This window comes from Neofelis nebulosa, chromosome 13 (genome assembly GCF_028018385.1).
Source record: "Neofelis nebulosa isolate mNeoNeb1 chromosome 13, mNeoNeb1.pri, whole genome shotgun sequence".
Taxonomy (NCBI): Eukaryota; Metazoa; Chordata; class Mammalia; order Carnivora; family Felidae; genus Neofelis; species Neofelis nebulosa.
This window is the reverse complement of record NC_080794.1, coordinates 35,036,888-35,057,446: the sequence shown is the minus strand read 5'-3', so window position 1 is coordinate 35,057,446 and position 20,559 is coordinate 35,036,888. Positions and strand designations below refer to the sequence as shown.

The 20,559-nt window shown below is 55.9% G+C and overlaps 2 protein-coding genes across 4 annotated transcripts in view; one reads left to right on the top strand and one right to left on the bottom strand.

Annotated features, from left to right (window-relative positions):
• Positions 1–211: 211 nt before the first annotated feature.
• On the top strand, positions 212–16,432 carry TACR2 (tachykinin receptor 2). The gene is made up of 5 exons (XM_058696552.1): positions 212–1,128; positions 5,884–6,078; positions 9,380–9,533; positions 10,911–11,107; positions 14,219–16,432. Exons 1-5 carry the CDS (start codon positions 737–739, stop codon positions 14,433–14,435), a joined length of 1,155 nt encoding a protein of 384 aa, XP_058552535.1. The 5' UTR covers positions 212–736; the 3' UTR covers positions 14,436–16,432.
• Positions 16,273–20,559, bottom strand: part of HK1 (hexokinase 1) — a 125,320-nt gene continuing 121,033 nt past the window's right edge. For all 3 annotated transcript variants that reach the window (XM_058696549.1, XM_058696548.1, XM_058696550.1), the window contains 2 exons: positions 18,475–18,708; positions 16,273–17,174 (listed from right to left, as the gene is read on the bottom strand). In XM_058696549.1, coding sequence (XP_058552532.1) covers positions 17,030–17,174; positions 18,475–18,708 — 379 coding nt within the window. In that variant the 3' untranslated portion in view covers positions 16,273–17,029. The remainder of the gene's footprint in view (positions 17,175–18,474; positions 18,709–20,559) is intronic.

Sequence of the window (20,559 nt, the reverse complement as noted above, 5' to 3'; positions counted from 1 at the left end):
TGGGCTAAGTATGAATGAGCCCCCCGCCCCAGGACCACGCCTGCGTGCCAGCCCCCAGCCCTGCCCCCCCCCCGGTTCCCTCCCTGTCCCCCCCCCCCCCCCCCCCCCGCAGCCGGTCCTGAATCTTTTCTCAAGAGACAAGGCTGGGCCATCCCAGCAGGGGGTGGGACGAGGGGCGGGAGCCAAAGTCACACCTCGTGAGCAAGCCGCACCTCTGCCAAGGCCCTCACCCGCCCTGCCTGGGGGAGCAGCAGGGAGGACGGAGGCTCCGGGGCTGGCAGATGGCAGCACGGTGAGCATGTCCCGGACCCCAGCCCTGCCCGCACCCCACGGCCCGGAGCAAAGCCTGTTGGGCAGCTGACCTGCGGAATGCCAAGGCCACAGCTCTGTGCTCACCTCATCCGCCCCAGATGATTCACCAGGATGTTTCCTGCTCTGAAACCGTGCCTTAGATTCTAGATTTGCATGGGACATGTGAGAAGTCTGGCCGGGACATGGGAGTCTGAAATGCGAATGGCTGTGGACCCGGCTGTCTGCTCAGCCTAACCTCATCTCCGCTCGAGGCTTGGGAGTGACCCCCTGTCCCCCCTGACGTGCCTGGCTTTGCACCTACGCCTCTGTCCCCCACATACGCACGCACCCAAGAGGACCCTTCTTCTCTAGCATATCTGGGCAGGGCGTCAGGGCTCAGGAGGAGCGAGGAGTCAGGCCCCTCATCCCAGACCCAGAGGCCGTCATGGCGGCCTGTGATTTTGTGACTGATGCCAACATCTCGCCCGACCTTGAGAGCAACGCCACGGGCATCACGGCCTTCTCCATGCCCGGCTGGCAGCTGGCGCTGTGGGCCACGGCCTACCTGGCCCTGGTGTTGGTGGCCGTGACGGGCAATGCCACGGTCATCTGGATCATCCTGGCCCACCAGAGGATGCGCACGGTCACCAATTATTTCATTGTCAACCTGGCCCTGGCTGACCTCTGCATGGCTGCCTTCAATGCCGCCTTCAATTTCGTCTACGCCAGCCACAACATCTGGTACTTCGGCCGTGCCTTCTGCCACTTCCAGAACCTCTTCCCCATCACGGCCATGTTCGTCAGCATCTACTCCATGACCGCCATCGCCGCTGACAGGCAAGAGGGGGCTGGCGGGGAAGCCGGGGGAAGCTGTCTCACTTTGTCGGGGCTCAGACAGGGCCAGTGACTTGTCCATAGTCACACAGCAAGTTAACAGTAGAACTCAGGGAATTGCCTCCCAACTCAATCACGATCTTAAAGTGTGCATCTGGGGTGCCTGGGTGGCTCAGTCAGTTAAGCATCCGACTTCGGCTCAGGTCACAATCTCGCGGTTCATGGGTTCGAGCCTCGAGTCGGGGCTCTGTGCTGACAGCTCGGAGCCTGGAACCTGCTTTGGGTTCTGTGTGTGTGTCTCTCTCTCTCTGCCCCTCCCCTGCTCACACTCTGTCTCTCTCTGGGTCTAAAAGATGAATAAACCTTAAAAAAAAATTTTTTTTAGTAAAAATGAATAAATAAATAAATAAAAGTATGCATGTGGGAGACAAAAGAGCATGGAACCAAAGCAGGCAAAGTTAAGGTTAGACCCAAGGAAGAACTTGGCACTGGATGGTTGTTCAAGGCTGTCGGGAGAGAAGGGCCGTGTTTAGGGAACTTCTAGAGTATTCTCTGGAGTTGATCTCTTTTGGCATCTTTCTTTTACTACAAGGACATGGCTTTTACTGTTTTCCTATTCCTAGATAGATTATACTGGGAAGGATTTAATATTGCATGCAGTTCCCATACAATTACAATGGGTCCAATTACTTTCCCAATCCTGTTCTCAGGGGGCCGCAGGCTGTGGCCTTCTGCTGAAGGCCGGGAGGGTGGAGGAGTGGTCATTGGAGCCAAATGCAGTCCTTCTGAAGCTGGTTGGGGCAGGCAGGGCACAGTTTGGCCTCAGAAGGGGACTGTGTGACCCTGGGGAAGAATGGTTGGGACAGATAGCAAACAAAAAGGGACACAGAAAGACAGCAGGTGTATGTCCAGGAGGGGCAGGCCTGGGACCCTCAGAGACACAGATCCCTTGTCAGGATGGTTTGAAGGGGCATGAGCCCTGCTGTCCCCTACCACTGCCCACCCCCCAGTCTCCATCTCCAGGCGTCTGCCCAGTGACACACAGCAGCTGGCTCTTGTCTGCTCTGGGCTGTTTTTCTATGGAGTTTCCCTAAAGATTTCATTTGAGAAATGTATTCCTACTAATTAAAAATGAAAAGAAAAGTTCGAAAACCATTGGTCTAGGCCGCTTCTGATTTTGTACCCAGGCCAACAGAGGCCAGAGACAAGCAGGATCGCCAGCAAGTCAGGGTCAGGGCCAGCGGCCCAGAACCCAGACGGCTCAGCTCTCAGGAAGGGGCGTGTCCCTCCTCATCTGACCACACCCCCTGCCCCCCCCCCCCCCGCCGCCAAAAGCACCTCAGTACCCCTGGATGTCTCTGCAAGTCCACTAACAAGTTCTTCTCATTCACTCAAATATTCGAGTGCTCCCTCTGTTTCAGGCATTGGGGAATATACACCAGAAGGAAAAATAGTCCTTGAAATCAGGCCTCATGGAACTTGCATTTTAAGGTGGGGAGGGGGGGAGTCTGGAGACCAGGCAAGAGGCTGGTGAACAATAATCCAGGTGAGAGAGGATAGTATCTCAGGCCAGGGTGTTAACAGTGAAGCCCCGTCCATTCGTTTCTTCATTCATTCATATGTTCAAGGCCAACTACGTACAGATACTGTTCTGGCCATTGGGGCAAAAAACAGATAAACACGGCTGCCCTGGTGAGAATTTAAATAATAAACACATGAATAAATTGTACGTTGTATTTTGAGGTCATGAGGGCTGTGGAAAAATACCAGGGAGAGGCGAGGGGACCCCATGTGCCGGGTTGTGTGTCGGGGTGGGGGCAGGCTGGAGCGCTAGACAGGGTGTGGGGTCGGCCCCACTGTGGGGTGGGTTTGGAGCCAGGATGGGAGGAGGTGAGAGAGAGAGCCCTGTGAGCTCTGGGGAAAGATCAATCCAGGGAGAGGGCACAGCGGCAGCAAAGGCCCGTGGCAGGGTGGTGCCTGGTGTGCGTGAGGGGCCCCAGGAAAGACCGTCCTCACCGAGACAGGGTAGAAAAGCTCAGGGGGCACGGAGTCAGCACTCCCCTGGTGCCTAGAACACGCGGATGTCAACTTCCCTGCTTAGGGCAAGGTCATCCTATGGTCCAGACCTTGTCTCCAGGTTCAGATTAACCCCAGAGAGGAAGGCCCAGGGGTCATCCAGGACCAAAGTCACCTCTGGTGCATTTAAAGGACACGAATACATAGGAATAATGGCACTTTCAAGTCCTAAACCCCTGCTGCCTGCAGGCATTTCTCAAGCATCTCATTCCCTTCCCAAGACAACCACAGGGGCTCAAATGACTGTCATCTCGCTTTACAGAAGAGGGTGGTTTGAGTCCCTACGGCTGGAAGGTGATGAAGTCAGGATCCACATTTAGATTAAAGCCCTAGAGCTGCCCCTCAACTAACAGAGAAAAAGCTCTCCTCTTTCCCACCCCACCTGCCAGAACAGTAAGGGAACCCCAGTCCCCCAGTTGGCCTGCTGGTCACCTGCCTCATCTGTGGGGAGGAGGCCCCTGAGGAAATGCCACTCCTCTCGTCCTGCTGAGGCACTCAGCCCAGATCCAGGCCATCTTGGGGTAGAGCTGGCCCAGGGCCCAGCCACAGTAAAGGGAGAAGGTCAGTGTCTCAGACAGAGGAAGGAGGGGTCGACAATCATCCAATCCAGATGTGCGTAACTTGTGACCACAGACCGTCACAGAAGTCCCAGGGGTCATCAGCTTCTGTGGGGGTGAAAACTCACTGTTCCAAATGGAGGCAACAAACCACATTTTGCTAGGATTCCAGCAGTGCCTGGGGCCACGTCACCGATAGAAATCACAGATACCTCTGTTGTGCAGAAATCTCCAAGCATCGACTACAGTCGTCACTACTTAAAAATTACCACGGGGGTGCCTGGGTGGCTCCGTCAGTTAAGCGTCCTACTTCAACTCAGGTCATGATCTCGCGGTTTATGAGTTCGAGCCCCATGATCTCGTGGCTTGTGAGTTCGAGCCCCGCGTCAGGCTCCGTGCTGACAGCTCAGAGCCTGGAGCCTGCTTCGGATTCTGTGTCTCCCTCTCTCTCTGTCCCTCCCCCACTCATGCTCTGTCTCTCTCTGTCTCTCAATAATAAATAAATGTTTTAAAAAATTAAAAAAAAAGTTACCACGACAGCAGGGGTGGGGGTGGTGCACCTGGGTGGCTCAGTCAGTCGAGCGTCTGACTTTGGCTCAGGTCATGATCTCATAGTTCATGAGTTCTAGTCCTGTGTAAGGCTTGCTGCTGTCAGCTCAGAGCTGGTTTCAGATCCTCTGTCCCCACCACTCTCTGCCCCTCCCCTACTCGTGCTCTCAAAAATAAATAAATAAATATTAAAAACAAATCTATCATCGGTTCCAGACCTGCTGCTAGATCTTGTTTAGTGGGTTGATAAAGAAGCGTGCATATTGCTGTGCCCCAAATCTATTTTATATTTCGCTAACTGTATTCCAGTATAACTGATGGTCTTTGTAATCCTGTGTAATTTATTCACATGAAAACTGTATTCCGAGGAGGGCCCCCCCATCTCGCCCCACACCCTCCCTCTTGTGAGGCGGCAACCAAAGCCCCCGGTCACAGGGCACAGCATAAGAGAAGCAGTGTGGGGTCCCGTGTCTTTGGTGGATGGTGCTCTTTGGATCCTTTGACCTTGGAAGCCGGCGGCTACCCCCCGCTCTCCCTTCCTTGGTCAGGGCCGTGACCCATGAGGCCTCAGCCCCACCAGGCTCCTGGACGTTCCCGCAGCGGCTTCAGAGGTCCCGGGAGCAGAGGGGAACTGCACGACTTGGTTCAGGGCCAGTGCTGCCTCTTTCAGCTGGTTCTTCCCCTTCTGCAAGCCTCAGTCTCCTAGTGCAGAAAATGGAGAGAACAAGCCCTGCCTGAGATACTCAGGCCAAACAGCAGCTCAAATCCTCAGAGGTTCCCCGGAGAGAGGCAGGAGCTGAGGAGACAAGCCTGTTTCTGGCCGACTTCTTGGAAGAGGTGACCTTTCACTTGGACTTTAGTGAATCCAGAGTGGAAGGAGAAATTTCAGGCCGAGGGGGAAGAAATGCCCCCTACAGAGGGTCACACAGGCAGGGCTGTTCCTTGACCAGAATGAGCCAGGGAAGGTGCGGGAAGCAGTGGCACAGGAGGTGAGAAAGTAAGTGAGTTGGCCATGTGCAGAGGGCCTTGAATGCCAGGTTTAAAGGTTTGGGCCTGCCGTGTCTGGTAACCTAACCATGTGCCTATTTACATTTGAATTAGTTAAAACTTAAAACTCTGTTCCTCAGTCATATTAGCCACACTTTCAGTGTTCATGGCCATGTGTGGTTATGGCTACTGAACAAGACAGTTTATACATGGAGCATTTCCACCCCTGCAGAAAGCCGACAGGCAGGGCTGGTTTGGGCTGTGTCCGGGAGACTGTCGGGTTCCGCTAAAGTTTCTGAGCAGAAGAGGGACAGCATAGGGCCAAGGGGCCCAGCAGCTTTTGGCGAATGTTTTGAGTGGACTTCCAGTGTGGCCACACCGCCCTCTGGTGGCCATTTGAGAGTAAGTCCGCCCCCAGGGAGGCGATGAGGTGAGGCCTGGCCTGGGGTTTTAGGGCACTGCCGTGCTGTGTGGCTGTGGGAGAGTCACCAGCCCAAGTGGCTCTCTGTAGGGGCCCAGCACGGCGTGGGAAATGGGGCTCTGGCCGGGGGGAGGGGTGCCCGCCACTCACACAGCACTCTGCTCACAGGTACGTGGCCATCGTCCACCCCTTCCAGCCGCGGCTCTCAGCCCGCGGCACCAGAGCGGTTATTGCAGGCATCTGGCTGCTGGCCCTGGCCCTCGCCTTCCCCCAGTGCTTCTACTCCACCATCACCACGGACCAGGGCGCCACCAAGTGTGCGGTGGTCTGGCCCGAAGACAATGGCGGCAAGATGCTCCTTTTGTAAGGCCTGGGCCGTGGGGACCATAGTGTGTGTGTGTGTGTGTGTGTGTGTGTGTGTGTACGTACGGGTGCAGGTGTCTGTGAGCACTTGGGATTACGTGAGTACATGTCTGTGCTAACACTTTCACTTAGCACGTACCACGTGTTGGGCTTGACATACATGAAGCCACTTCACTCCCCTAACACTACCGGGGACACATGTAGTATTATTCCCAGGTTTCAAATGAGGACGCTGAAGCCCTAAAAACTAAGTAATAGGCCCAAGGTCCCAGAGCCAGCAGGTGGTGAAACGAGGGTTTAAACCCAGGCGGTCCTGCCTGAGAGCTCACCACTGCCTCCCCACATGGCTACTTAGACAAGGACACGTGCATCCTCAAATGAGGACACGCCTGTGTGCACATGTGCGTGGGACACCGGGTGTGTGGGCACGCGGCTCCCACTGACGTCTGTGCGTGTGTGCGGAAGTGTGTGCACGCACAGGTGTGTGTTTGGGGGAGGCCACCGCGAATGCTCAGGGTACTGAGGCAGAAAGAAAGGGCAGGTGACCGAGCCGGGGATGTTTTCCGGGGGATGTCTGGTGCCCGCCTCACGCTGAGTGGGCACCACGGGTGGGGGAGACTAGGAAGAAGAACGCAGGCACGGGCCAGCCATTGTGTGACCCTGGGTAAGTCCTTTCCCTTGCTGGGCCTCAGTGTGCCCAGTTCTCACCGCGTGGACCCCCCCACCCCCACCCCCACCCCCATGCGTGGCCTGGCGGTTTAGCAGACGATAGAGAATTTGCTGAGGTTTTGCAAGTCAGTAGTTGGGGCAGAGTCCTGCCCTGTCCCTCATAGTCACTTGACCTTTCTGACCCTTTGGCTCCTCTCGTAGGCGGTAACTCGGAAGAGAACTCGTTGGAAAGTTGCTGTGAGCATGCGCGAGAAAATGCATATGACGCCGTTAGCGCCGCACCTGGCACGGAACTGGCACCCGCTATGTAGTCGTTGAAGCAGGGGACACATGAAAACAAACGTGGAGGTGGCAGATTTAGTCCAACAGAGGCCCAGCTGCCCCAAGCAGGAGGATGCGGAGGCTTTGGCGGAGGGCTGCCAGGTCACCATGGCAACACAGCCCCCACCCTCCGCCTCCTTTAACACCCCTCCCCCATCGCCCGCCCCTGCACGGTTTCCATCTGCCCCAAGCACCAGCCAGAAGAGGGCCTCGCTGTGGCCTTCAGTGCTAGGCAAGAAGCCTGAGAAGCCTGTTCCCGGGGACTGACGAGTTTTGAGGGCGGCCTCTGCCCTTAACTCTATTCCGCTCCCCGACCCCTGCCCTGCCCCCAAGGGCAAGGTCCCCGTTACCGAAGGCTCAGGGAAGGGTGGAGAGCAGAATATTTTGTGACTGACCACTGGGGGGCAGTGTTTCTCCGCCTTAACACACGCCTTTCTGCTTAAGAAGGGGCCCGGAGAGGGGACCAGGAACTCAGGGCACCCAGCACCAGCTCTCTGGGGATGGTGAGTTCCGACCCTGATTCAGGCGCCAAGAAAAAACAGGAAGGCTACTTCGGTGTTACTTAGAATTCCGTGAGGATTTGGGCAAAGCCTGGTCTTCTGTGTGAGAATGTAGTCTTTGTTCTTGGGTGGGGACACTTGAGGGCTCCACCCTCACAGGCACACATCCTGGGTGTATCGGAATCTGGTGAAATTACAGATGCCCCCTCCAGGAAAATGCGCATAGATCCCTAAAATCAACACACACACACACAAATCCAGGCAATGAAAGGACGCATTCCTGATCTGGGGCAGGCCCCAGATGACCCCCACAGCCCCTCGGTGCTCCCCTCTGTGTAGGAACCTAGCCCAGGGTGAATTCCTATCCTGAACCGTGTCCCAAGGAAAGGCAACAGAGTGATATCCCTCATACTTGGGAAGGACCTTAGGCATTGCAAATGGGGAAACTGAGACTAAGGGAGAGAGCAGACTTGCCTGAGGTCACCCTTAGAAGTTAGAGGCTGACCAAGAACTCAGTTCTGGCTTCACAGAGCTGACCTCCAGTGATAGGGAAATCGTTTTTTGGTAGTGATTAAATCTGTAGAGCTGTTTCATGTGTCACAGACTTTCTGCGCCTCTCTGGGGCTCCGTTTCCCTCCAGACACCGAGGCAGGTGGGCCTGCTGATTCCCAAGGTCTATCTAGCTCAAACACTCTGTGACCTCACTGCTCCTCCCTGCCCTTACTTGCTCCACAGCAGGACTAGCTGAGGAGCCCGGGGTCTGGCAGTCCCCAAGAGCAAGCAAGCAGAATTCTAAAATTCTTTTAGGGAAGACATTTGCTGGAGCCACCCGCTCCCCTCCCTCTCGGTGGCAGCACCTCTCGAAACCGGCCGGCGCACAGGTCACGGGGGGTGGGGGCCTTGGGAACACTTCAGCCCTCGCAGAAAAAGGTCACGTGGCAAGGCCACGGGTCTCAGGCCCTTTCACGAGGTGCCCCCACCCAGGCCCTGTTGGAGACGAACTGCAGCGTCACTCAGACACTGGCGTGGCCAGCACACATCTCCTTCACACCATCTTTCCAAAAGGAAGAGACACGGCTCAACACAGCCCGGCTTGCTCTCCACGGGGGGCTAGATGAGGAAACGTCAGTGGCATTCGGGGCCACTTGCTCGAAGGTGGTGCGAGAGAAGGTCTGCTGGCATGAGCCATGTTCCCAACCCAATGCTGATGGGCAGGGAGAGATGACCAATGTCGTGTAGTGACTCTGTTGTCGCTGCCCCGTTCCCTGATAAGGCTGCCGGTGCAGGGTGGAAGCATGTCAACTCCAGAAAATCTATGTCTCCAGACAGACAGATGCAGATACAGACTATATATATAATCTAATACAGGTGCACATACATATGTCATATATACGCAGGATTCTGGAAGAAAATAGTCCAAATTATTACCGTGGTGAGGATGCAATGAGTGATTTTACTTCCTCCTTTGTGCTTAATGGCATTTTAAATGTTAAACAATTGCATTATTTGGTTAACTTTTTCATTCCTAGCTATTTCCTTTTTTTGGTAGTATTCATCTGTCACCTGGAGGGACGCAGGCGAGAAAACGCTGGTGTCTCTTTTGCAGCAAAGGAAGCCCTCTTTGGGCATAAATGCTAGCCCGTGTTGCCTTTTTAAAATTTTTAAGTTAAATCAAGGCTTGGGAGGTGGTCCAGGGTGGCTAGCCCAGAGTTGGCTTAGGGACGCTCGCGGGGTCCGGGGGACTGAGCGCTGACGGATGCCGAAGTCGCCCCCGGGCCGTCCCGTGCCCAGGCCTTTGGCTCTCCCTCCAGGTACCACCTCGTGGTGATCGCCCTCATCTACGTGCTGCCTCTCGTGGTGATGCTCTTCGCCTACAGTGTCATCGGCCTCACGCTCTGGAGACGCGAGGTCCCCAGGCACCAGACGCACGGCGCCAGCCTGCGCCACCTGCAGGCCAAGAAGAAGGTGGGCGCCGGGGGCGGTGCTCGGCGGGGGGCGGTGCCTCTGCCCTCACTCTGTTCCGCTCCTCCGCCCCCCCATGTCCGGCCCCCAGAAGGTCTCAAAGCTCCTGTCTGGGCCCCGCCTCGGGGCCTCACCCTTCCGGGCTCGCAGCCCGCCCCTGCGGGGGGTGCGGGTGAGAACAGGATCCACCCTAACTTGCCCGGTCCCCAGTCCCTGAACAGAGCCTGAGTTAGTTCTTCCCGGGAGGACAGCTTGCCTTTGGCCTTTGGCCAAATACGAAGTTAAAGGAACTTCCCAGAATGTCACGAGAATCGGAGAATCCTAAAACCCCACGGAATTTCAGATACTCCCAAGAATCTTAGAATAATAGATTCTCAGAAATCTCAGACGTTTTGAGAAATCGTAATGTTGAATTTAAGAAGCCCCACAAAAGCACAGGAGGCTCCCGTATAGAATCACAGGAGAATTCTCAAATGTTGGAACTGGAGACCTCCGAGCTCTTGGAGACTGGGTTGGAGTCCAGCTGTATCCAGTCTGCATTCCATTTCCAACCCAAGTGCCGGCGTGCCCCCTCCTCCTGCCATTCAGGGCCCCCCCCCCCCAAGGAGTCTGTGATTCAGACATCCTCCCGTCTCTCCCAGTCAAAGCTGATCTCTGCCGTGGCCCCTTCCTGTTAGGCATCCAGGGGGAGGTAATGGTTAATCCCATCATGTATCAGGTCAAAGTCTCATGTCTTTGAGGCTTCATGTCTGCTACTAGGCATTTTTCACAGGGCAATTCAGGGAGGTGATGGGATATGGGACACCTTCTGAATGTCCCTCCTCATGAAGAGCTGGCCTCCACTTGCCCTCCATCCCCCCTGGGGTACTGGCCCCCACTCAGGAGGGCCTGCAGAGACCAGGCCGGGAAGGGAGAAAGGTCAAGGAGCAGGCCCCCCGGGCAGAGGCTGGGGTCCCCGACTAGAGTCTCACTACCTACGGATGGAAGGGCTGTGGCAGACACAGATCCCAGGGAGAGGGGCACCTGGGAACCCCTAGCTGGCAGAGGGGAGCCCCCCAAGGATGGGGTTAGGAGCTAGAGCTCACCCACCGTCCAGGGAGGGGAGCCGCTCTGAGTCAGGGGTCGGGACACCTGCTAGAGGAGGTGGCCACTGAGCTGGGCCTCAAGGACTTGAGGACAGCAGTGTGGGCAGAGGGGCGGGCCTGAACAAGAGCCCCGAGGTGCAGGGCCCGGGAGTCAAGGCGGCGTGTGCTCCAGGGGACTCGAGGGCTTCCCAAACTGGCCCGAGGGGTGCCCTGCCGCCACCCTTGGAGGGTTGGGGGGGGGGGGCGGGCAGGGGGCTTCCAGGCTGAGGAGTGACCTGAGCCTCTCCCGGCCCAGTTTGTGAAGACCATGGTGCTGGTGGTGGTGACCTTTGCCGTCTGCTGGCTGCCCTACCACTTCTACTTCATCCTGGGCAGCTTCCAGGAGGACGTCTACTACCACAAGTTCATCCAGCAGGTGTACCTGGCGCTCTTCTGGCTGGCCATGAGCTCCACTATGTACAATCCCATCATCTACTGCTGCCTCAACCACAGGTGAGCCCTTGGCCGTCTCCTCAGCCCTCAGGGCCCCACGCCCCGGCCTGGTCGCATCTGGGCATCCCTGCACAGCCTGAGCCTGCGCCCCTCGCCCCCACAGGAGGCTGTCATCCCCCACGGTGAGCCCACCGCTCAGTCCCCGCTCGGGTCTGGGCCTGGCTCGAGCCCCACCTTCTCGCCAAAGCCTCGCCCCATTGCCCAGGCCCTAGTTCTTACCGTTGGTCTGCTCCTGCTCTCTCTTCTGAGCCTACATTTGGGACGAGGAGAAGAGAGAAGGGACAGAGATGGAGGGAGTAGGGTCAGAGAGAGGCCAAAAGGCAGAGAGGGAGGAAGGAGCCGGGTAAAGGAGGTGGGGACTTATTCTGCCCTGACATTTTTAAGAGCTTTCTGCAATGACGAAGAGCCAAGGACTTTCCTTGGGCCAGGTGAGCAGCACCAACCCCGCAGTAGGAAGAGCTCAGTCGGGGCCCCAGGGCCAGGACTGGAGAGAGAGCAGGCTGCTCCCTGGGTAGGTTACAGTGCATTTCCTGCCCTCAAGGGGCAGGAGGAGTGACCTTGGCAGTCAGCCAGGGAGGAAGGCACCAAGTTCTTACTCCTCCCTCAGACACACCTGGTGCTCCCAGCCCTGTACGTCTGGGGAATTGGAGGCCCACAGAGGGGCTGGTGTTTGCTCTGGGGCCCTAGGGGAGGTGGAAGGCGGTGGCCCAGGTAGGAACCCAGCACCCAGGAGCCCTGCTGCAGAGTGGGCTCGTCAGGCTCAGGAATCCCTGAGGGAGGGTCAGGTAAGAGGAGATGAGAGGTGGACAGGGAGGCCTGGTCTCAACCAGACAGTGACGTCGGGCAAGGTTGGGCCTCTGTGTTCATGCCTTTTACCACCCGCTGCCCGTGTGTCCAGGTCACTCGTGATGCCATCAGGGTCTTTGTTGCTCAGATATCCCACGTGCCTGGGGCGGGCCGGAAGGAAGTGAGAAAATTCTGGGGTTTTTTTGTTTGTGTGTGTGTGTGTGTGTGTGTGTGTGTGTGTGTTTAATGGATGACAAAACCCTCCACTGTCCACGGAGAGGTAAAAAGTAGATAATAGGAGGAAGGGAGGTGTTATCCCCATTTTACAGATGAGGAAATGGAGCCTCAGAAAGGAAGACTCCTGAACTGTATACACAAAGCAACAGGGCCAGGATTGCATGTATCTCCAAGGCCTGTAACCTTAACACCACACCACACATTTCCCTTGAGGCAGCTTATAGAAGAGCTTGGAGACAGGGACTGTCACATCAGGGAGGGGCCCCCAGCACCACGTGTCTGTGCATTGGTCACTCCCCTGTTACCCAGTGACAGTCCCCGAGAGTCTGAACAACTCCCCAGGCTCTACGCATTTCTGAAATAACCTCAGAATCTTCAGTAGTTGGTGACACTAGCTCTAGAGCAGGACCGGTGCTCCTGGCAGCAGCCTTCATTCATTCACAATACGCTCACAAGTGGCTACATGTGCCCGCACTGTTCCAGGCACCTGGGACACACCAGTGCGCGAAAGCAGATGATTCCTTCCCTCGAGACGCTCACATGCTAGTGGGGAGACAGACAATAAGCAAGCGTGATGAGTCCATGAGTCACACAGTGTATCAGGTGGGAAGTTCTAGGGGAAAGAGGAAAACCAGGGCTGGGGAAGGGACGGCAGGAGGTGCCGGGGGAGAGCCGCGTTACAGGATGGTCAGAGTAGGCCTTATTGAGGCCTAGCTGTCTGGGGAAGGACTCCGAACGGAGGGAACAGCCAAGGCAAGGTCCTGCGGTGGAGATAAGGACTTGGGCCGCTACTCTGCCGAGAGGAGCCCAGCGGAGCTGAATTGGAGAGACGCGTACTCTGACTTGCCTTTTAAAAGAATCGGCCTGGCAGCGTGTTGGGACGACTGCGGGGCGGGCAGAGCAGCAGGGGATGGGGAGGCTGTTGCAGGGATCCAGGTGAGAGACGGGGGTTTCAGACTGGGGTGACAAGTAGTCAGAGTCTGGATGTTACTAAGGTAGAGCCAACAGAATGATGGAGGGGAGGCGGCATGTGAGAGAAGGCAAGGACGGACGGCTCCGGGTTCTGGGCATGAGCAGCCGGAAGGACGGCCACGGGGGCAGGGGTGGGAGGGGAGGAGGGGGAGCTCCGGGTGGGACATGCTGGGTGTGGGCGGAAGGGGCAGAGGCCGAGAAGCTCCCACAATAGAGACATTTATTGGGCCCCCCGCCCCATGGGATCTTACAGAGCTACAAGGTGAGGAACCAAAGTCAGGCCTGCTCTTCTGGAGCATGGAACCCTGTGTCTCCTGGGCTGTCACCCAGGGTCTCACTGATTTCTGCTCCTCTCTGACAGGCCAGTGTTCTCTGCCAGCCCATTTCCTCCATTGCTCCCCCTTCTTTTTCTTTTTCTTTTTTTTTAATGTTTTTACTATTTTTGAGTGATATAGAGACAGAGCATGAGCCGGGGAGGGGCAGAGAGAGAGGGAGACACAGAATCTGAAGCAGGCTCCGGGCTCCAAGCTGTCAGCACAGAGGCTGATGCGGGGCTTGAACTAGGGAACTAGTGAGATCATGACCCAGGCTGAAGTCGGTTGCTTAACAGACTGAGGCACCCAGGCACCCCTGTCTGCTTCCCCTTCTAATTTAGATTTTAGTGTGGTCATGGGGAGAATTCTTTTTTAAGCAAATATACCCAAACTGGGATTTTCTTTCAAAGCAGCCCCCTTGGGAGAGAGAGCGTCTTTACTGCACCCAACACTGCCAAAGCCCAGATTTCTTAAGACTCCTCTAGAAAACTCCTTTAGGGGCCAATTAACAAGTCAAACAAAAAAAACTCTGTTGTTTCTTTAAATCGTATTTGGTTTCTTTTTGTCTGTAATAACAAATGGTCTGATTTGGCTTCGTCACCCACTTCGGTCACTAGACTTAGCTCCAGATTACTTCTGGATGTTTCCAAAAATCAAATCCACTGAGGAGTGTGTCTCCCAAGAGATAGTGAACCATGATAGGCAATTAGGAGAGCACAAAATTCCCGCGGGGGACAGCCGCAGGGCAGTTCCTGTAACTGCCCCCTCACCCCTCTGCTCCACGTGACCCTCTGTCTCTCAGGTTTCGCTCCGGATTCCGGCTTGCTTTCCGTTGCTGCCCATGGGTCACGGCGACTGAGGAGGATAAGATTGAGCTGACTCACACTCCATCCCTCTCTGTGAAGGTCAACAGGTGTCACACTAAAGAGACTTTTTTCATGGCTGGGGACACAGCCCCCTCCGAGGCTACCAACGGGCCGGCCGGGGGCCCCCAAGACGGGCTGCCTACTGAACCCTGAAGCCTTGTGCCTGGCTGCTGGGTCAGGCTTCGCACCCTTTGAGAAGAAGCCAGTTGAGAGGTCCAGATCTGAAAGTCTGACCCACGCCCCAGCCTTCAGCACATCCGTGGAAAGACAAGATGGGGCCAGGAACTCTGCAGTGGGTGCTAACTCTTGAGAGGGCCCAGTCACCCCTGACCGTGCTTCACGGCAGCCAGGAAGAGTCAAAGAAGACGGTGTAAGCTAACGCTGGTCTAATCCAGGTGCCGCACGCCCCGAAGTCTTCCTGGAGCACACAACTTAATGAGTGGACTGGATCCGGTATAAAAGAAACACGGCAACTGTGATAAAAGGCAACCGACTTCCAGCGTTGGGGTAACAGGGAGTTCCGGGTACCGTGGCAGCTGGAGGGCCAAGGGGACAGCTGCCGATCAGCTCCGGACAAATGTCGCTGTGTGGTAATGGGGGCCCACGGTTGCCAGACCTTCTAAATCTCTCGAGACATGCCAGAAATCCAAATTTGTGGGGCTTCCAGACTTGTATGTACAGTTTGGCTCACGTTTTTATAAATATTGGTTAAACCAAACTGAACACCCGTGAGCAGCACCCACTGATTTATGATCAGGCTACGGACACAGGGAGGAAGCTTCTTATTTTGCAAAGGCTGTGAGTGGATCCGACCGGGGCTTCTCTGCTTCAGCATCTGAACGCAGATCCAGCTCAGTGGAGGTGGTGGTTGAGTCAAAAGGAGCCTCAGCTGCGTTGCCTCAGACCAGTCACCATGAACTAGCATGCCAAACACGTGTTAAGTGCTTCATAAACAGTCACCGTGATTTTTCTCAACACCAAGCTGGCGATTTCACACGAATGCCTCCAGGAAGTGGGCACCAGCCTTCACCCTCGCTCCAGCAACAAGAAGGTGACGGGCAGAGAACGCCGACCGTCTCGACTCCCAGAGAGCTCCAGGCCCGGCCCAGTCTACCGCAAGGACATCCTTCTCCCTGCTTGCCGACTCACCCTGCACACCCCCCCGCCCCCCGCCCCTCCGGAAGAACCACATAACGCTGTAAATGTACAGCAAGAGAGTTTAATGCCGTGTTGCCCACAAAGATCACTGTGCCATTTATTTGGCAGCACCAAATAAAGGGACTCCGCTCTTGACATGCCAAGGGAACGTGCAGTTAGTCCTGGAGGAAGCCACGTAGGGCTGGAGTCGTGGCTTGGGAGAATCACGTGGCACCTTGATCACCAGGTGCGGACCGATGTGGGAACTGTTGATGAGCCGTGGGGTAGAACAGCAACCTCAAGGTTGAGGTCGGGTAGGGGTGGAAGGGTCAGAGGAGGATCAACTTCCTGGAGAAGGGATTCATTAAAAGTGAGAGAGGAGGACAACACGGGCAACCTGCTAGCCTGGGCCTGCTGCGAGACTTCATCTGCGCTGGAACAGGGGGCCTACATCGTCTGTTCTCTTGGCAGAGGGTGACCAAGGGCGGGGTCTCCCTGGGGATGGCAGTAGGGAGACCAGAGTTGCACTGTCCTCTCATTAAAGCCAAACAGCCTCTGGAAGGCCCTGGGGGACAGAGGCTTTCCATCGCTCTACCTTCTTAAAGGTGCGGGGGTGGGACCCTGGGCCGGGGCAGGAGGTGGCCAGGCAGGTGCTGGAAAACAAGGGGAGAGGCTTGTTCTGTCACCCTTGCAGAGAGTAGAGGTGGTTGTCCCTGAAGAAGGCTGGGGGGTTGAAGAACATGATCTTCACGTCAGACTCTTCCCCCGACCCAGAATCCCCAGGGCTTGGTGTTCACCGCCTCCCCCACCCCGTGTCCTCCCCGCTCTCCAGCCATCAAGCATCACTCGGGTCTTTGAATTGGTACAAAGTTTACTAGGTCATACAACATGGCTCACAAAAGCAATGGGAAATTCCAATGGGGGCACTGTTTGTCGGTTTGGTTCCTTTTACCCAAAGGAGACGAGACATTTACCCGCAGAACTGCCCACCTCCCCCCCCCGCCCCGCAACAAGACAGACAGAATGCAAGACTGTCACGGCATGGCTCTGACCAGTTCCACGGACACACGATTCAGTGGCACTGACACGTCTTGAGAGCAACCTCGGGACGCCAGACAGCAGTGGGCGCTGGGACGGGAGGAAGCAGCTAAGGTTCCCCCGGGGAGGGAGTCCCGGCAGTGTCTGCTGGTGATAATACGTTTCACACAGGGGATGTGTCCCCAAGGACGGGCTGCGGAGGCCCAGGAGGCCTTCCAGATGGTGCAACTTTTCACCTTGGGCCAATAAATAACTCTGTAGGACGAATGCAGAAACTGGAAACGGACGCCACTAAACTTCACACACGGGGAGCGTACGACCGGGTAGAAATCGGATCATGCAGAGTGGCGGGGGCAGACGAGGAGGGGCCGGAGTGGGGAGAGATTATCGACAGCACGCGCTCTATTTTGTACCCTACGTTATGCGCCATTAGTTGGCTTGGGTCTCCCTCCCCGCTGCGGCGAGGCGGGCCCTGGCGCCGGGGTCTCCCGGCACAGCTCGCTGGGAGGGACAGGGGGTCGCCGCCTGAAGAGAGGAGCGCTGGAAGGACAGCAGGCCGGGGGCCGGTACTCTTAGCTGCTCGCTTCTTCCCGGAGCCGGACGCCCACGGCCGTGATGAGGGCAGCCCCCTTGCCACTGCCGTCTTCGGACAGGAGGAAGGACACGTTGCAGTTCGGTGACAGCTCCTGCACGGTTTGGTGCATGATTCTCGAGAAGCTGGAAGAGACAACACACAGAGGAGAAGGGTAGGTGGAGAAGAGGAGAAGGGACGCCGGACCCGCGCGGAGAAGCTACGGGACCCTAGCGAGAAGGGGACACGCGAGGTGGCTCCTTGACAACGGTCGGGACGACTGTGGATTTGCAGCCAATCCCGCCACCGCAGTGTTCAGCCGGGAGGAACTTCCGAGAGTCCAAAAATAAGTGACCGTACGTCTCGCCAGGGCCAGGCTGAAGTGGCTCAGGGCAGCGGAGCGCCCAGAGGGGGTCCCACTGCCCTCTCTGGAACACTGCCAGGGCCCGTCCGGCACCTTAGCCTCGTGATTTTCAGTCCCGCCGATGGCTGTCACCCCCTGAGGAAGGTGACACTTGGCAGAGCGAAGCACTGAAGCACAGCTTCCCGATGACGGGGCCAGGATGACATGCAGGTGTGTGCGGCTCCAAACCCCAGCTCTAAGGCACACGTGTGCTGCCCCAGGGGATGACGGTGGACAGACACAGGTGCAGATGGAGCAAGTCCCAGGCCGCGGCCACGACATGAGTGGCTCACGCCTGCCCTGACTCGGGCGAGGTTGCTTCTAAGTAGAGTGACACTGCGGCCCAGCTTACCCGGGACGGCCCCAGTGTGATTATTAGCGGCACCCTCTTGGCCGGCGAAAGCACCCCGGTTTAGGCAATAAGTAATACGGTCGCTCTGTTCGTAAGAGCCAAGCTTTGGGAAGTGAGGTAGATCGAAGGGCAGGTGGGGCCAAACATCCTCCTTGACCACGGGGTCTCAGACCCGTGACCGTAACGAGGCCGCTCCGCACCCCTCTCTTCCCTACAAAGCCCAGAGCCGACACGAACACCTTCCAAGCCTCTCGAGAAGCTGATCGGGCAGGGGACCGTGACAGTGGGCCCTCCTCCCTCTGTCCTTCACACCCTCTCCCCACTTCCCAAACACGGCCTCCTGGCCAGGCAGTGGCTACCCAGGCTGAGGGGGGTGAGCCCACCCCGACCCTTACCTCACACTCTGCCTGAGGAGGGGCCCAGGAGGAGTGGGGAGAGGGATGTGCCATGTCGCTGGCGACAGACCGAGCGAAGCCACTCCTCTCCAAGGATCTCAGTTAAACTTCAGAGCAGCTCGTTACCTGGCCCCAGACAAAGCCAGGTCCCTGGATGCACAGCCCTCAGCCCGGCCGTGTCCTGGCGAGGAACTTTCCCGATGGGACTCACTCACATCCCGGTGTCCCACAACCATCGGGACCACTCACCAGCCCAGGAACCTCTGTCCACCCAACCGGAAGGAAGCCCCACTCACTGCGGATGAAGCTTGTAGAGTGTTCCATCCACCCCCACAGTCACACTGAGATGGTCCAGCCCTCTGTTCTCGCGGATCTTGTCCACCACGGCGGCCATGCCCGCACCGCACAGCTGCGCGGCCCGTTTGGACACCACCCCGCACACGGTCTTGACGAGGATACTGTCGTCACAGGTGCTATTCAGGCCCAGCTGCTGGAGGATGGCCCGGACCTGGAGCAGTGCTAATCGGTCACTGTGGTGGACAAAAGCCAGGGGGGCTGGATGAAGCGGGACCCCCCAGAGCAGCTGGGGAGCCCACTCCAGAGGATCGGCCCCGAGTCACTGTGCTTACCACGAATAGGGTCGTGGGGGCTTTCTTCCTCCAAAATAACTTTTATTTGTTTATTTTTAAATAACAAAAGTGTCACACGTGAAACTGTAGAATATTTGGCAAATAGAGAAAAATAAAACTTGGAAAATTAAAACTATCCACCACACCAGGGGCAATTCTATTAACATTTGAACGTATTTCCTTCCTTCCGATCTACTTCTTTTTTTTTTAATGTTTATTTACTTTTGAGAGAGACAGACACAGAGTGCGAGTTGTGGGGGGGGGGGGGTGGGGGCCGGGGTGCAGAGAGAGAGGGAGACACAGAACGGGAAGCAGGCTCCAGGCTCCGGAGCTGTCAGCACAGAGCCCGACGCAGGGCTCGAACTCACAGACCGGGAGATCATGACCTGAGCCGAAGTCAGACGCTTAACCGACCGAGCCACCCAGGTGCCCCCAATCTACTTTTCCTAAATATCACTATCTTTGTTCTTACAATACGCAAAATGGGCTTATCTTTTATATGTGATTTTCTTGCCGACGTTTTTCCTACTTCACACATGTGAGCAACTTCCCACATCCTTATCTGCGAACAGGACTGGAAACAGTGCCGTGGCCTTCCACTCTGGGGACTCACCCTCATTTATTTAGTCAGGTTAGAGAAACTTGACGTTGTTTGCAATTCTCTGCTATCGTGAAGTAACACTCAGACAAAGTTTCCCATTTACAAATCTTTTTCTCCCTTAGGACACGTTTTTGGGTCAAAGGGATTTTGACACAGATTGCCAAGTGCCTTTCAGGAGGTTGCATCAATTTCTTTTTTTTCTCTCCCTCCAGCTGAGTTTTGGCTGTACTTGTCCCCAGTGGAAGGGATCATTTTTAAAAACATGGCAATGGGGGCACCTGGCTGGCTCAGTCGGAAGAGCACGTGACTCTTGATCTCTGGGTTGTGAATTTGAGCCCCGTGGTGGGTGTAGAGATTACTATAAATAAATAAGCTTTTAAAAAGGTGGTAATGGCATGATACTGTAGTTTGATCTGAGCTCTTCTATTAGAAAGAATGACTTGGGGTGCCTGGGTGGCTCAGTCGGTTGAGCGTCCGACTTCGGCCCAGGTCATGATCTCGAGGTCCGTGGGTTCGAGCCCCGCGTCGGGCTCTGTGATAACCGCTCAGAGCCTGGAGCCTGTTTCAGACCCTTTGTCTCCCTCTCTCTGACCCTCCCCTGTTCATGCTCTGTCTCTGTCTCAAAAATAAACATTAAAAAAAAAAATTTAGAAAGAATGACCGTTTTTTAAAAATGCATTTCTTGGCCACATGAACTACCTGTTAGGTCAAGGATAGTTGGGATATTTGTCTTGTTATTATTAAATTGAAAGAGAGGACAGTGACCAACAATGATGACAAGGGTGGTAGGAGCAGCCAGCCTTTTTTGAGGACGTAGCACACAACAAATGCTTTACATACATCACCTCGTTTTCTCTTAACAACCCACTGACACATGTAGCGTTATTCCTATTTTAAATATGAGGAGGGGCGCCTGGGTGGCTCAGTCAGCTGGGCGTCCGACTTTGGCTCAGATCATGATCTCGCGGTTTGTGAGTTCGAGCCCCACATTGGGCTGACAGCCTAGAGCCTGGAGCCTGCTTCAGATTCTGTGTCTCCCTCTCTCTCTGCTCCTCCCCCACTCATGCTTTGTCTCTCTTTGTCTCTCTCTCTCTCTCTCTCTCCCTATCAAAAATAAACATTAAAAAAATTTAAAGATGAGGCAACTGAGG